The 14,016-nt window shown below is 37.3% G+C and overlaps 1 protein-coding gene across 5 annotated transcripts in view; it reads right to left on the reverse strand.

The window, feature by feature from the left end:
- ABCC4 (ATP binding cassette subfamily C member 4 (PEL blood group)) overlaps positions 1–14,016 on the reverse strand; it is a 147,366-nt gene that overhangs the window by 120,694 nt on the left and 12,656 nt on the right. For all 5 annotated transcript variants that reach the window (XR_011725420.1, XM_071741910.1, XM_071741903.1 and 2 more), the window contains exons 2-7: positions 11,865–11,975; positions 10,305–10,425; positions 9,443–9,664; positions 4,755–4,844; positions 4,180–4,343; positions 51–176 (exon numbers count right to left, since the gene is read on the reverse strand). Coding sequence is in view for 4 of the 5 variants with exons in the window: in XM_071741910.1 (XP_071598011.1) it covers positions 51–176; positions 4,180–4,343; positions 4,755–4,844; positions 9,443–9,664; positions 10,305–10,425; positions 11,865–11,975 (834 nt within the window). In the remaining variant the exon portion in view is untranslated. The remainder of the gene's footprint in view (positions 1–50; positions 177–4,179; positions 4,344–4,754; positions 4,845–9,442; positions 9,665–10,304; positions 10,426–11,864; positions 11,976–14,016) is intronic.

Consider the following 14,016-nt stretch of genomic DNA (forward strand, 5'->3'; position numbering starts at 1 on the left):
AAAACAGAAACATACAGATCATATACCAAGCTATGTCTTCCCAGGATTACCTTCTTAAACCATTCACAAGTTCTGCAAATGATTTTTCCCAGGCATACATCTTTATTATCTTCATCCCACTTATGACTTCATTCATGGTCCTAATCCTGACATCAGTTAAGGTGGCCGTCTTGCTTCTGTAAATAACACAAAGCAAAAATTCTCAGATTCTACTTAGGACACTAATTAGGATCTCATAACATACTCATGTTAATGAAGCTTTTGCTTAAACCTGTAATGAGGATTCAGCCAACAGTAACTGCACTAAAGGCTCTTCATAATGCAGTATCTTTCAGCTGACACACAGCAGACAGACTTGGTATGTCTGTATTCCTGGTATTCCCTCTTCTCAGGGGAACTTTGTGTTAATTCATACTTGTGTACAAAAAAACCTCAAGAAAATATTAAATATTACGCTTAGAACTGAACAAAAATCAGAAAATTGTTTTTGAAGAAGTTTTTGAAATGCCAAAGTAGCAACCATTCTCATGAGTCTTTTTTGATGCTGTTAAAGAAACTGGACTTTTTATGTCTTCAGGTGAAGCAACAACTACTTAGTACAGGATCCATAGTTTAGGAGAGCTGAGCTAGATACAGTTTTGTTTTAAAAATAAGTATTATTTAACCATTAATTGTAATTAATACTAAAGTAAATATATCTATTTTTGTTCCACATTATGTTCACAATGATGAAGAAATTGAAAAAAATATATAATTAAATTAAAAACTACAGTTTTAATTAGAAAAAAAAGGACTGAAAATTAGAAGCCAGGTAATGAATGCATAAACTGATTTAATAAATCCTATTACAATTCTGAGTTCATTCATGTCAACCAACATACTTCACACGCAGTGAAGGCTATGGTAGGCCTTCTTTTGATAAAATATACTTTTTCCTGATAAATTACCATTTTTTGTATATACCAATGAGAGTCAAGATTCAGAAATCCTATTTTTTTAAAAATGAGACACTCTCTCCAGAAAGATTTTTTTCAGTTTAACCTGCCCCCCCTGTAGCCTTCTCTGATGCTCTGAAAGAAACAGCCATGTTTAAAGAACTTAAAGAGAAAGAATTTCAGGCACCTGCTCACCATTTTAAAAAATCTTCTCAGCACCAGTGTTCTATAAATGCTGGGATGACTCAAGCAGGGTATGAAGAAATATTTACACAAGAAAAATGACAAAAGAAATAAATGTAGGAACTTGGCCTTAATACAATCAAGGCTTCTTATTAAGACTGAGGAAGATAGCTTAGCCTAAACCAACTGTACTGACATGGAATGAGATTATCTTTGCTAAGGCTTCTTTTCCTTTTTCAAAAAGAAAGCGTAAAAAAAAAAAAATAATTCCTCAAAGAATGTGAGAGCTCATCCTGTCTTTCCCATAGACATTCCACAACTGCAAAAAGGCAAAATTCAGCATGTGTTGTTCTTGCCTCAGCAGCAGCAGCAGCAAACATTGATTCTCACCCGAGATCTTTTGGAGCAGCCAGCTTTTAGACCTAACTTCAAGGCTGGTCTCCAGATAACAGGAGGTTGAAGATGATTCAAAATAATAAATTTAATGGAGGTTGCTGAGGCTTTGTAAACGGTGTGAATCAGAAAGGTTATAGTTCTCATAAACCAATTTTTCAGTTTTCCTGCTGAAATGTCACTATAGTAAAGCATCCTGTTACAAATTACTTTAAAAATGTTCAAGGGGTTGGGATGTATTTTCTGTTGCTTTAAGTTACACTCCTCTACAGTGCAAAAAACTTCTTTTGTATATACATACCAAAAGCCACAGTCTCAGAGATATTATATGATGGTTTAAAGTACACAGATTTCCACTGACAGTAATAAACAGCAGAGGAAGAAGTGTCCTCAGTCTTAAAATTACTAAGTTCAGAGTACATGCATAGCAGGATGACTGGAAAACACATGTTCACTGAGCATGCTTGAGTACATTAGGAAAGGACTGGAATATTCTTCAAATGTCTGACAAGTCTCCTCTATGATACCAATAATTATTCTAATTTAAGCAAGCTGAATAATTCCTTTTTGCTTTAAAGAGGTATATTTGGTGGGGTTGAATCATGTCAGACACATCAGTTCCACATAATTTTTCTCTTAAAAAAAAATATTAAAAGGGCTTTAGATGAGAATATACAGTTGCATGGCTAAACAGTGAAAGTGAATAGTTCAAATAATTGAACTATTTCTCAATTAATGTATTAGGTCACATGTACTTTGTGAAACTTCTAATACTTGGGCAGGTAAAAGCAATACTGCATAATACAGTATTATGTGTATACAGTATATATACTATTCCATAGGAAACTTGAGTCTGTTTCTACAAACTCCTACAGCATTAAAGTTAGTCCCTGCATGTGTTTACAACACTGGGTCACAGGTACAAAGCTGAATAATAGCAAAAATTAGGTGCCACACTGAGCGTGCCTAGATTTTAGCAAAAGCTTTAATCCTTAAATTACTTCTTCATAGGCTGATTTCCTTAAATCCATGCAGATTCCCAGCAACTGCCATGTGAACACAGTCATCCTTATGGAGCTGGAATCCATTCCAGTTTTTCCATTAACTCCTTCTGTTCACTGTACATTTCTATTCACATAGATCTGTGCAAACACAGACAAGCAAAAGTTTTTCTGGTTAATAAATTCTTTCCCTTGCACAGCATCCAAACAAGTCTCTGCTACTGAGCGGGGCAAAAATCCAAACATTACACTGGCACTGATTTAACTTTTTAAATAGATACCTTTGAGAAGGGATCTTTGTCACCTTGTTGTCTAACCCTAAGCAAGTCCTTTAATCTCTTTGCTTCTCAGTTTCCCAACTACATGGGGATAATGATGCTTACCACCAAGGATAAAGCACTAACTAGTTAAGTCCTCAGTATTTTAACTGTTGGCTCGAAGCTCAAAACCTCAAAAACTTGAAACTGAAAAAATCCAACAGTGAAGCAGTTTGAAACTTATGCGTGCATATTACACATGCAGTGAAAATGCACATGTAAGTATATATGGCAGGTTCTTGATTTTACCATTAAAAACCTTAGAATTTGACAGAGAGCACTGAACAGGGTCATTATTTGAGAAACAGTACCCGAGCATAATAACTGAAGACTATCACAGAGGTTACAAATAGAAGTCTAAAAGTTGGTCTAATTTTGCATTTCTCAGCAATCTCTTCATGCCTAGCCATGCAATGGTAATGACATTCTTGGTACTTCTGGAAATCTCATATTAAAATACAACCTGAAAACATCAGTATCTCATTGAAAAAAAATTTACTTATCCAAAGAGCTCATTCATTCATTCTAAATACAAATGCAACAAATATGCACTAGGTACATGAACACACAGATGCAAAAGGCACTTGTAAACTCATGATGTATGAGTTTACATCATGAGTATGATGTAGTCATAGAGTATGATTAATTACACAAGAAAAAGAAAGTTAGTAAGCAAGAACACTGAAGATAATTCAATATTCCCACCTGAGGCAAGTCATTTTTTAGAAGTCACAGAAAAATTAAATTTGTCTGATAACAGAATATTACTGCAAAAGCACTTAGAACCTTATAGATGGTTAGAATCCTCCTAGATGGCATCTAAACCAGCATCATATTTTTGTTCTTCCTTTCTCTCTCAGTTTCCTCACCTTTTCCCTCTCTGCATCTTTTTCTAGGAAGAGAGAGAGCAAGATTTTTGACCATAAAACAGTCTGAACACTGTGGCAACTCCTGTACCACCACTCTAAGTCAAACTTACACCAGGTCTGATAGTATTACTATTGTAGTAACCTAAGCATCAATGGAGGAAGGCAAAGCTCAAGGTGTTACACAGCTCTATGGCAAGATCTACAGCAAGGTAGCTACAGAAGTAGCCCAACTCTTTTCTCTGGACATCTGATGAGGAACAGATATTTTCTGCATGTCTATAAGGCAGACGCCCTCAAGTCCCTAAACAGGACTCAAGAAACCTCACAGTAGTGACCATGAAAAACACTGGTAAAGACAAAAACAATGAAAAAACCTCACCAGCCAGAAGCTGATCTCAGAGGAGTACTCCACCTTCATCCAGCACAAACATCTTAAAACCCAAGACCAAAAATACCTACAACTCAACATGTGCAACCTTACCTTAGAGAAGAGAAAAGCCTCCCAATGCAGGTTTGGACAGGAAGAAGAATAATGAGAACTGCCATTCCTGCAAGACATGATGGGCCTATCTCCATCCAGAGAAGAACTGTTACTGCTATAGCTTGAATTGGTCCAGCCCACAAGAAGTGTAAGAAAATTGTTACCTAGGCAAAGAGTTAAGAAACAAAAATTAGCTTTTCATCCTAGCTAAAAATTTAGACCCTAAAACCACAAAGCTGAGAAAGCATCTTAATCTATGGCAGGTACTGAGGCATCCAGTGAGGATTCTGCACCAGAACAGAGTCCTAAATATACATGGAGGTGCCTAGCCTCCAGAAAGTAAGCAAATTACCACAACGATTTTGTTTTATCTTTATCCCCCAACATTTCTCTGAACTGAGAAAAACAGAAGGAAAATATTTAAGGAGGGGAAAAGCATGTTTTTCTTCAATATTTTAAGGCAAAATTTCTCTTCCTATGATGGCTGAGAAACAACAAGAACAAATGTCTGTAAGAAACAAATTCTTAATGCAACCTCCTCTATTTCTTCAGCCCCTTGGATAGATGCTACTTACTTGATCAAATTTGTTCACATCATTTGACAGAAGATTTACTATTTGACCAGTGGTAGTTTTTGCCATTGCGACGTTACTGAGACGAAGTGCCTAAAACAATAAGAACAAATTCAAATTGTCACAGCTTACAGAGCTCAGTACACCTGGACCAAGAAAACCAAATACACAAATACAAGACTGGAGCAAAAGCTGAAGGCACATCTCAGCTTTTGCCTGAGAATATCTAGGCATAGTTCAAGAATTTTAGATAACACGTGGGTTAGGTTACACATTCTGAGGAAGGTCCTGAAGAAGAAAGTATAAAAAACATCCTAGGGAAGGACTGAGAGAACTAAACTGCTGCAACTATCTCCACGTCTGTAGTGATCAAAAATGGAAAAAATACCAATACAGTACATTATTAAAACTAAACAAGAGACCCTATAATTTTCATTTGCATTGTTCTCCCCCTACATTATGAACATCTGTTCAAAACAAGAACAGAAGCCTCCACCTGAAGACCAAACTAAAATCAGGACAATGTTTGGCCAATTGAAAAAATTCTGGTTTGAATGAGATTACTGACAGAAGACAAAAAAAGTTTTTCTTTTATGCTGTTAGTTCTTGCTAACACTGAAAACTGTGATATCTTTGCAAAACCAGAATATCCCTTTACAAATTAATATTTACTTTGTTAATAACTCTAGTAAAATCACAAGCTATGAAAAACAAGAGCTAGGAAAAACAAGAGTAAACAACAAATATTTTGTAGGTCAATGAATAAGTTAATTGGTAAAAAACAGTATGTGAATATAAAATACTCCTTTAAAAAAATAACATATGAACATTACTGCAAAGACCCAAACTGATATAGCTCAAAGATGAGCAAAGCTTCTTGAAGACCCTGCTTCCCTTTACATCTGCTAGAAAGAAAGCACAGTTCTGCTGCACAAATGAAAAAATATACAAAACAGGTTACATGTTTTCCTGTAAAAGAACAGTTCTCTCCTCAAAAACACATTTTAAGCAGTGCACATCTCCCTCTCCCAACAGTTATTACTGAAACCACTGAAACTAGCAGGCAGCAACATTTAAGAGCCCACTAATTAATTCCTCTGATATTCCATAATAAATCTAGAATATTTGGTATATGAGATGAGCTTTAATTATTTGAGAAAATCATTGCTCCATTCCCTGTCTTAAGCCATTTTTCTCCCATCCACCTGAAATCCCCTGCAAAGCTGCACTGAGGCCACAGCACTGCCATGATCCTACCACATTTACTCAACACCACAGATCAAAGCTGACAAGCTCCTACAAAAGCTGTTGGATACCCACAGACCATAATAAGGAGTTCAAGTGATTTGTGTTTGAAGATGTTGCACACCAGGGTGTGTTTACAGCACCTCCTGCTTGCTCCTTTAAGATGTAGAGGTACCTGTTACGTGAGTTCCAGAGTCACCCAACAGGACACTGCTCTGGTGGTCTTGAAAGTGACCCATGGTCTGGGTCTGTCTCAGACCCACCACCCAAGTCACATTTCGGACCTCTTCCTGGCTATTTCAGACACAGGCAGTGAAAAGAGTTGCAAAATGTACTATCCCAGTTCATTCTGATCAGACAGTCTCAAGGGGAACCAGGAAAGCACCTGAGCCAGAAAGGAGGCTGCTCCTGTGACTGATTTACCTTCTCAGGGAAAAGAGCCACTCCTATCATCAGTGCCAATGTCATTTTAGTCTTTTGAAGCAGCAATGGTTGTTTTGGGAAATTATTGATTGATTGATGTGATATAAGCCTTACACAAAGCAGCAGATTAACTTTTTATAACAGATTTCTACCAAAAAGTCCTGTTTTGGTATCTTCCCCTTTGTACTACATTCGAAACAGCACCACATGAGATGTTATGAAGAAAATTAACTCTGTCCAAGCCAAAGTCAGTACACTGTGGCTTTAAATACTGCTTTGACCTTAACATTTATAAAGTCACTCCAGAGGTAAGAAATACTACTAAACATTAACAGAGCCTTTTTAAAATGCAACTCTGGATTGAATGTACATTATATTTTACACTTGCCAAATATCTACCTGTTTTCAGTATGAAGATCTGTTTGATTTTATGTCTGTCCATTTTCTGTACAAGCATCTTTACCAGCAAGCATCCTTTCTCAAGGAAAGGAAGTTTTAACCATATGAGAGAAGTTTATACACTTGACATCTTAGATTAAACCGCCCCACCTCCCCCAGATGTAATTGCAGAGGCCCACTTCCAATTCTTTAACCATTCTTTGTCTTCCAGACTCCCAGCTTACTGCTCTAATCTCTCCCTGTCCCAAATAGTTAATTCAAAAGCACATTAAAAAGGGACAACTGACCATAAAAAAGAATAATGTAACTGTTCAGTCAAATAACTCCTGACACCTTCATGGCTGCTTTCTGTCTCAACCAACTACTCCACAGTTTAATCTGCTTTAGTGTTTATTCTGAACCCCTGAAGGAACTTCTAGAAGTTAAGTCTTCAAAAAAAACTATATATAATCAGCCTTCCATAAGTAGCCTTTGATTTTAAAACATGAGATTGCGAGTCATAAGACTCGATTTTCATTTTTGTTCCAAGCTTCCTGTGTGCATCACTAATACTTCTTATTGCTCACAAAACAACTTGGAGTTTGAATACAGGGTTTTGCAAATGAGATTTTAACTTTCCAGGAAATGAAAAAAGGGTCTAATGCCAAAGAATTACTAGCATCTGAAGTTCTCCATCAAGGATGATCTCTACTCCAACCCCTTCATCTTAGCAAATCCAAGTTTTTATTTACTACAGCAATTAATGAACACCACAAAACTGCAGGTGAATTAGCATCCAAATTCTTTCAAAAGCCTGTATGATGATAAAGAGAAAGCAGGACCTATCTATAAGCCACAGATAGCAAAGACAAATGATTAGAAAGGTTTATCAATGATCCTCTGTTACCTCAGCCTTCGCCCTCAGGAGTAAACATTTATGAGATGAGGGGAGATTAAATTTTCCATTTAATCACAACTGTAGAAATGAGGGGGCACATTATGGACATTTATTTTTCAAGCTCCTAAGCTAATATCAACTCTGCAACAAACCAACAAACAACATCACTGTATACATATTTCATGAATTTCAAACTGTGTTATGATAATCAGTTTAGTAAATTAATACCTTAGAGAGATGTTTATGTACAGGAAAGCAGTGTGCCATGTTAGAGACAAGTTCCCAGAGGATAATTTCCAAGGTATCAAAAGAGGGAGGAGAATAAATATGTGCATGAAAAGCAATCAACACTTACAATGGGGCCATTTTTACTCTCCTCACTTCTTTGAATGACCTATACCAGTAAAAACCTAACAGTGTTTGCCTTAAATGGATGGTACCTATGTTTAATCATTAAAATAACATGGATTTGTTTACATTCTAAAGAAATATTACAGTCCTGATCCTTCGACTAAACTTCTTTGCTGAGGTAAGAACTAACAGGTCCCTATTCTAGCAGTACTAAAGCTAGAAAAATAGGGCATTTTCCCTTCCACCATCCCAGCAGGAACTTTCCACTTGGAAACAGAACCAGAATCAATTGTTTGGATACTGCCAACAGGTTCAGAAGAGTGAAGCAGACATTTACAATTTGGGTTACTCGCTCCCCAGAGCACATCAAGGCCAGTGTTTCATCCTGGACATCACTCAGCTCCTTCCTGTAAGCAGTATCAATAACTTCTCTTGCTCCACTTTACATCTGAAAATGGCTCCATCTGTGGTCAAGGACAGCTGCTACTTGATCAGGACACACAAAGAGCACAGAAACCACAGCTTACTGAACACCCCTTCTCATACTTCATTGGCCTTGGTGAAGGGCCTTGGTGAAGGACTCCAGTGCTCCCACAGTAAAAAAACCATTAACTGACACTTTAAAATAGCTCTACCCTACCTTTACTGTCCTGAACCATTTCTTCTCTGCCCACTCCTCTCTTTCTTTGCCCTACAAATAGGAGGGATGCTAACAGGATTATGCATGTGCAGATGCTGAGCCTTCCCACCAGTCTGGAAGGAGAGCCTCTGCCTGAACTAACCTGACGGATGCCCCAAGACAAGGCTTCTCTGGCCCAGGAAGGAGACAACTCACTAGCTCTACAACACTGCTTTCAGAAAATATAAATAAATCCCATCATTAACCACAACAGGGCTGGAGGGGGAAACTGGACAACAAAAATATTCCCAGGCAACTGAAAGTACTGAAGCAGATGGTGACAGTCAAGCATAACATCCTCCCCAGGGATGAAACTGCAGGGCTGAGTAGCAAACAGCATCCCCTGGGAGCTTTGCCCCTCTCCTGCTGCATGCTGACAGCCCCTTATCACTCCAGCACACAACCCTTTCACCAGATATGGAAGGGCTCTTCTGTAATAGCACAAACAGGTGAAAACCAGCAGTTGCTTCTAGGCTTCAGGGCTATTTATTTCACTACCTTCACTGGGACTGAAGCTTTCATCCAGCTGCAGCAATACCAAAAAGTGAGCAAGAGCACATAGATACATTTAGGTTCTGGTACATACTAGCATGCATTATGTTTCTACAAACGAGTAACTTCAGTGGAACTGCAAGCATGAACATAAAAATTAGCTGTATTTTTAAACTCAAATTTTAAAATCAAATGCCAAGTATTCCTATAAACAGGTTTGCTTACCTTCCGATATATCATATGACACATAGCTACCCTCAGCTTCATGCCAGCCCGCTGTACATGATAGAAGTATAAATGGTGCATTATAGCTAGAATAAGGGTGCACACAGACAGAGCAGCTGCATAGCAATATGCAAAATTCAGTTCCTCATCTGAGGAATCATAGTTTTCAAAATAATTAATAATTTTCCCCAAAAATATTGGCTGAATTATTTTGAGGGTTTCCTGAAAGAAAAAGGAGAGAAAAAAGTATTAAGAATTTCGTATCAAACCATACTACCCAGGTTTGCAAGCAGGCAAACAAGAGCCAAGCACTGCTGAGAGACACATCCTATATTGTTTTGTCTTTATTTGTGTCTTTATTTGTCTAAACCATCAAGACATCTTTGATCAACATTTATTTGTCTTTATTGGTGTCTTTATTTGTCTAAACCATCAAGACATCTTTGATCAACATACGATACAAAAAGAAATATGTTCCACACTAAAATTTAGCTAAAACTTCAAAAAGAACTTTCTCAATCACCAATAAAAACTTTGATGTTATTAAAATTGCATGAAGAAGTATTACACTTAGATCTGTAAAGATTAGAGTGCTCTTCACAGCTACTTATGTACAGCAAAAATCCCTTTCTTATTGGGCACTTCACTCAAATACCTGAAATACAGTTAAACCTAAAAGCCAAGCCAGTGGCTCGTAATGTCCCACATCCATAATCCCACAGTTACAACTCAATTTTTCAGTCTCTAGAGGGCTATACATCTGTTTAACTTTCCTGAGTAATTACAGGAACGTTTGAATAGGCCAAGTTCCACATTGCTGTTAGCTAAGAAGTGTGTTAATATGACATTTTACACCACTTACCTCAATCATTGTGAAAGCTCCAAGAACTAAATAGGATTTCCAGTAACAAAGAATAATGGCTTTTGTTAAATGTGGTGTTTTTCCTCTCTTTTTTGCTTTTTGCACCTCTTTATCCCAGTACCTGTCAAAGAAAAAACAAGCATGCTGGAGGACAGAAGTAAAAGGCAGGATACTCTCCCCCTTGCTTCTGGAGGATAAATATTTTCTGCCAGACCCTCTGACTTTGCCAGTTTGATGGCTGAAATGAATCTAAGGTGTGAAAGCAAAGTTATCTGTCAACAAAGCACACAAGTTTGAAGCATACAGTATGGGTAGGAAAACACTTTTAAAATTATTTTTACCCTCTTTTTTTCTGTTGCAAGGATTGTAGTTATTCTCTAAATCATTAGGATTCAGCATTTAAACTGTGTACGTTCTATGGGGTTTGTTGGCCCAAAAGAAAAGGTTAATCCCCTAAGTGGCTATTTATGTATTATATTAATTAATTGGCCAAGTACACTAAAGAATGAAAAACCGCTTTATTTTTGCATGCTGTGTTTTCTACCATTTTCTGACTCATGGAAAATGTGTGTTTTTAGTGTAAGAATCTTTGGAAAGAGTCCATCTTCTTCCACAGCAAACTCCCTGAACTGCTTCAAGACACAGCAGGGGAATTTGGCAAAACTCTCCAGCTACAAAGATGTTAAAAGTTGTAATCTTATGACCTTATCACTGACCCTCTTTCTTCAGTTAGCTCATCCAGAGCAGTATGATGTAAGACCTGGTCATAACCTTTCACTTCTGGACTCTTTTTAATTATTGAGGAGTCTCTAATTCAAAACAAACTATTAGAAAAGTTGATTTACTTCACTTTCAGCATAGACTATTTGCAGACAAAAATCTCCTCTATTGCAAGCTTAAAGACAATTTACCTCTTTTATTGGGAGATATTTCAATATTGAAAAGATAGCTCCTCCTGGGTCCACGACAATAAGAATTGGTGCATATTCCATGAAAGTTTATTTATAATAAAATAAAAACACCTCTTAGGTGGAAGCTTTTAGACGTCCAAGGCATTTCATCCATTTTAGCAAAGAGTGGCCTATGTTCAATGCACACATATTTTATACACATGCATATATGAAGGGTACACAGCTGTCATTTAATTCAGCTTGTACTCAAAACCAAACCCAAAGAAAAAAAATGAAACTTTCCTCCCATTTTCATACAGGCAAATTTTAAAAGTTCCTGCAGCTATTCTAACACAGGCCAGAAGACTCACAGTAATTCATTAAGGACTAATGCAGTAATAGTTGAAAAGTCTACTCTTCCAATCATTCTGCAAAGTGCCAAATTAATTATAAGTGACATAATAGAAATACTCTGATGTATGTTAATTGTGAATAACTTGAAAATATTTAAATGCTTCCATAGTAAACAAGTTCTAAATATTACTCTTACTTCTTCAGCATTTTTAACAGTAGTTACACTTACAACAACCTCTTTTAAATTTAGAATAGGAATAAGACTCTTGCTTCACCAGCAGAAATACAATGAAAGAGAAGTTATTTTCCTCCTTACCACTGCAATTCCTCTCCAAGCTTCTCTGAGGAATCTTCTGGCAGCACTTTATACATATCATCTTCTTCAAGCTTCCGTTTATGGCCAGTAATAAATAAGGGATTCAACCACCTATTTAAATACAAATTATTAATAAACTGGTCAGCAGAACAAAAGGGTAATTTCCTCACACATTAATTCAATTATTTTACCCCTTTCTCCCCTCTTCTTCTGCACACATTTACGTCCACACGCTTTACTGCACTCTTCTCTTACTCAAGAATTAAGTCACCCCCATTTTACAAAAGGGAATGCTGTTTATGCCCCATAGAACCCAAACAGCCAGAAAAAAACTCTTCCTCACCTTAAAGCAACTGTCTTTTTACACTGTTTCCTTAGATTTAAGCAAAAACAGCATTCCTTTAAACTTTCAGGGAAAAAACTAAACTTAATCCACTACTAAAATACTGACAAATTACTGTTGTAAACAACATTGTAATACATATTAAAAGACACTTTTTGTAACTAGCGTGGCTATCCATTTACATGAGGGATAAACTAACAACTGCTATCCTGACATATACCAAAGGTCAGTAATTTAAAGACAAGCACTCAAACGTAAAATTAGGCAAATAATGGATTATTACCAGAACTAATCTTACCTATATTTGGAAATAGCATAAAGCACACAGTCACAATGTGTAGATTCAGAAAGTAAAAATAATGTATAACAGCTCAGTTTCCTTAGTGAATGGATTTTTAAAAGTTTAGTATTTTATGACAGTGCTTTGAAAATAAACTCTAATATGCTACTGTAAGTTTGCTGGAAAACATAGTATTTCATTAGATGAAAAAAAAAAAACTGTCAGGGAACAGTAAAACTAGCTTTCAGGTACCCAGATCCTTCTTCAAGCCTGAAGGGTAGGTCAAGAAGGCCCAAACCACTAGAGCTGTGTCCCACAGAGCGGATGGATTCGAAGCAAAAAGCTCAAAATGTTGCAAAGTTCATGGATGGAGCTTAAGAGAACTACACTTCTAAACCAGGCATGGCTTAGTGGGAACCCCCTTATGAGTTCCCTTAGGAGTAAGAGAACTTGCAGTTGCCACCCAGTTCATCTCTCTGAATCCATGATACTTGGTTTCAAGAAGAAATGCAGATTTTGGCTCTCAGGCTTGTATCCTACAGGTACTTTCTCAGTTGGCCAACACCATCAGAACCAAGAGGTCAAGGACGAACCTGCTTTGGAAAAAATACTCTTGTACTCCTGCTGCCATGTGTCTGATACCAATTGCCTGTGAAAGTTCCTAACTGCTACTTAGTTTCTGATGCTTTATTACTACCCAGCTTCACCAACACAGTTTTTAAAAGTGCACTACATGGTGCACTACATGAAGTGCATTGTTTTCTGAAGGCCTACATGTGAGAATTCAAAACTGGAATGGCTTACAATGAGGGCATTTATTTATTCACAACCACAAGAATGGTTATGAATACTCAAGTAGCACTGCATTGCTTGCTCAGGCATGTTCCAATTAAAGTCTGTATACACTGGCTTATAAGAAGTTTGTTTATTAGTTTTAGGAAGGGTGGAGGGGCAAGCTGAACCCTAGGAGAGGGAGTCCAGAGAGTTTACTGGAAGACAGAACTGTTGCAAAAACCTTTTTCCCAGACCTTGTGGCACTACTGCATGTACCAAGTGGGATTAATAGTGTTGCTCCTTCACTACTTAGCGTGTTAGCACAGTGTTTATGTGACTCATTCAAAGATTAAGTCTCTATCCTTAGAGTAGCATCTTTGATGCCTAACAGCCTGTTTTAAGCTCCTGCAGCAAGTACTGAAGATCTGCATATGTGAGCTGTTATGTTCTCAATGTATGCTAAAGGTACAATTAGAAACAGAGAGTACTTGTCAGACAAGCCTGTTGCATGGACTGTAGGGCTAGGACCCAAATCACTGCCACAGCTCCCCCACAGCCCCTGACCAAATGTCCCAAAGACCAATTGCTCCAACAAACACAAGAACAAGAACAAAACCAAGTGCCTGGTTTGACACAAGTAACCTGCTCCACAGAAAAATTTCTTCTTCAGCCTCAGTTCTTGCTGTCAGACACAGGTAAAAAGCAGACCTGAGGCAAATACCTCAAAGGGCCACTCAGACAATTTCTGCCTGATG

This window comes from Heliangelus exortis, chromosome 1 (assembly GCF_036169615.1).
Source record: "Heliangelus exortis chromosome 1, bHelExo1.hap1, whole genome shotgun sequence".
NCBI classification, from domain to species: domain Eukaryota; kingdom Metazoa; phylum Chordata; class Aves; order Apodiformes; family Trochilidae; genus Heliangelus; species Heliangelus exortis.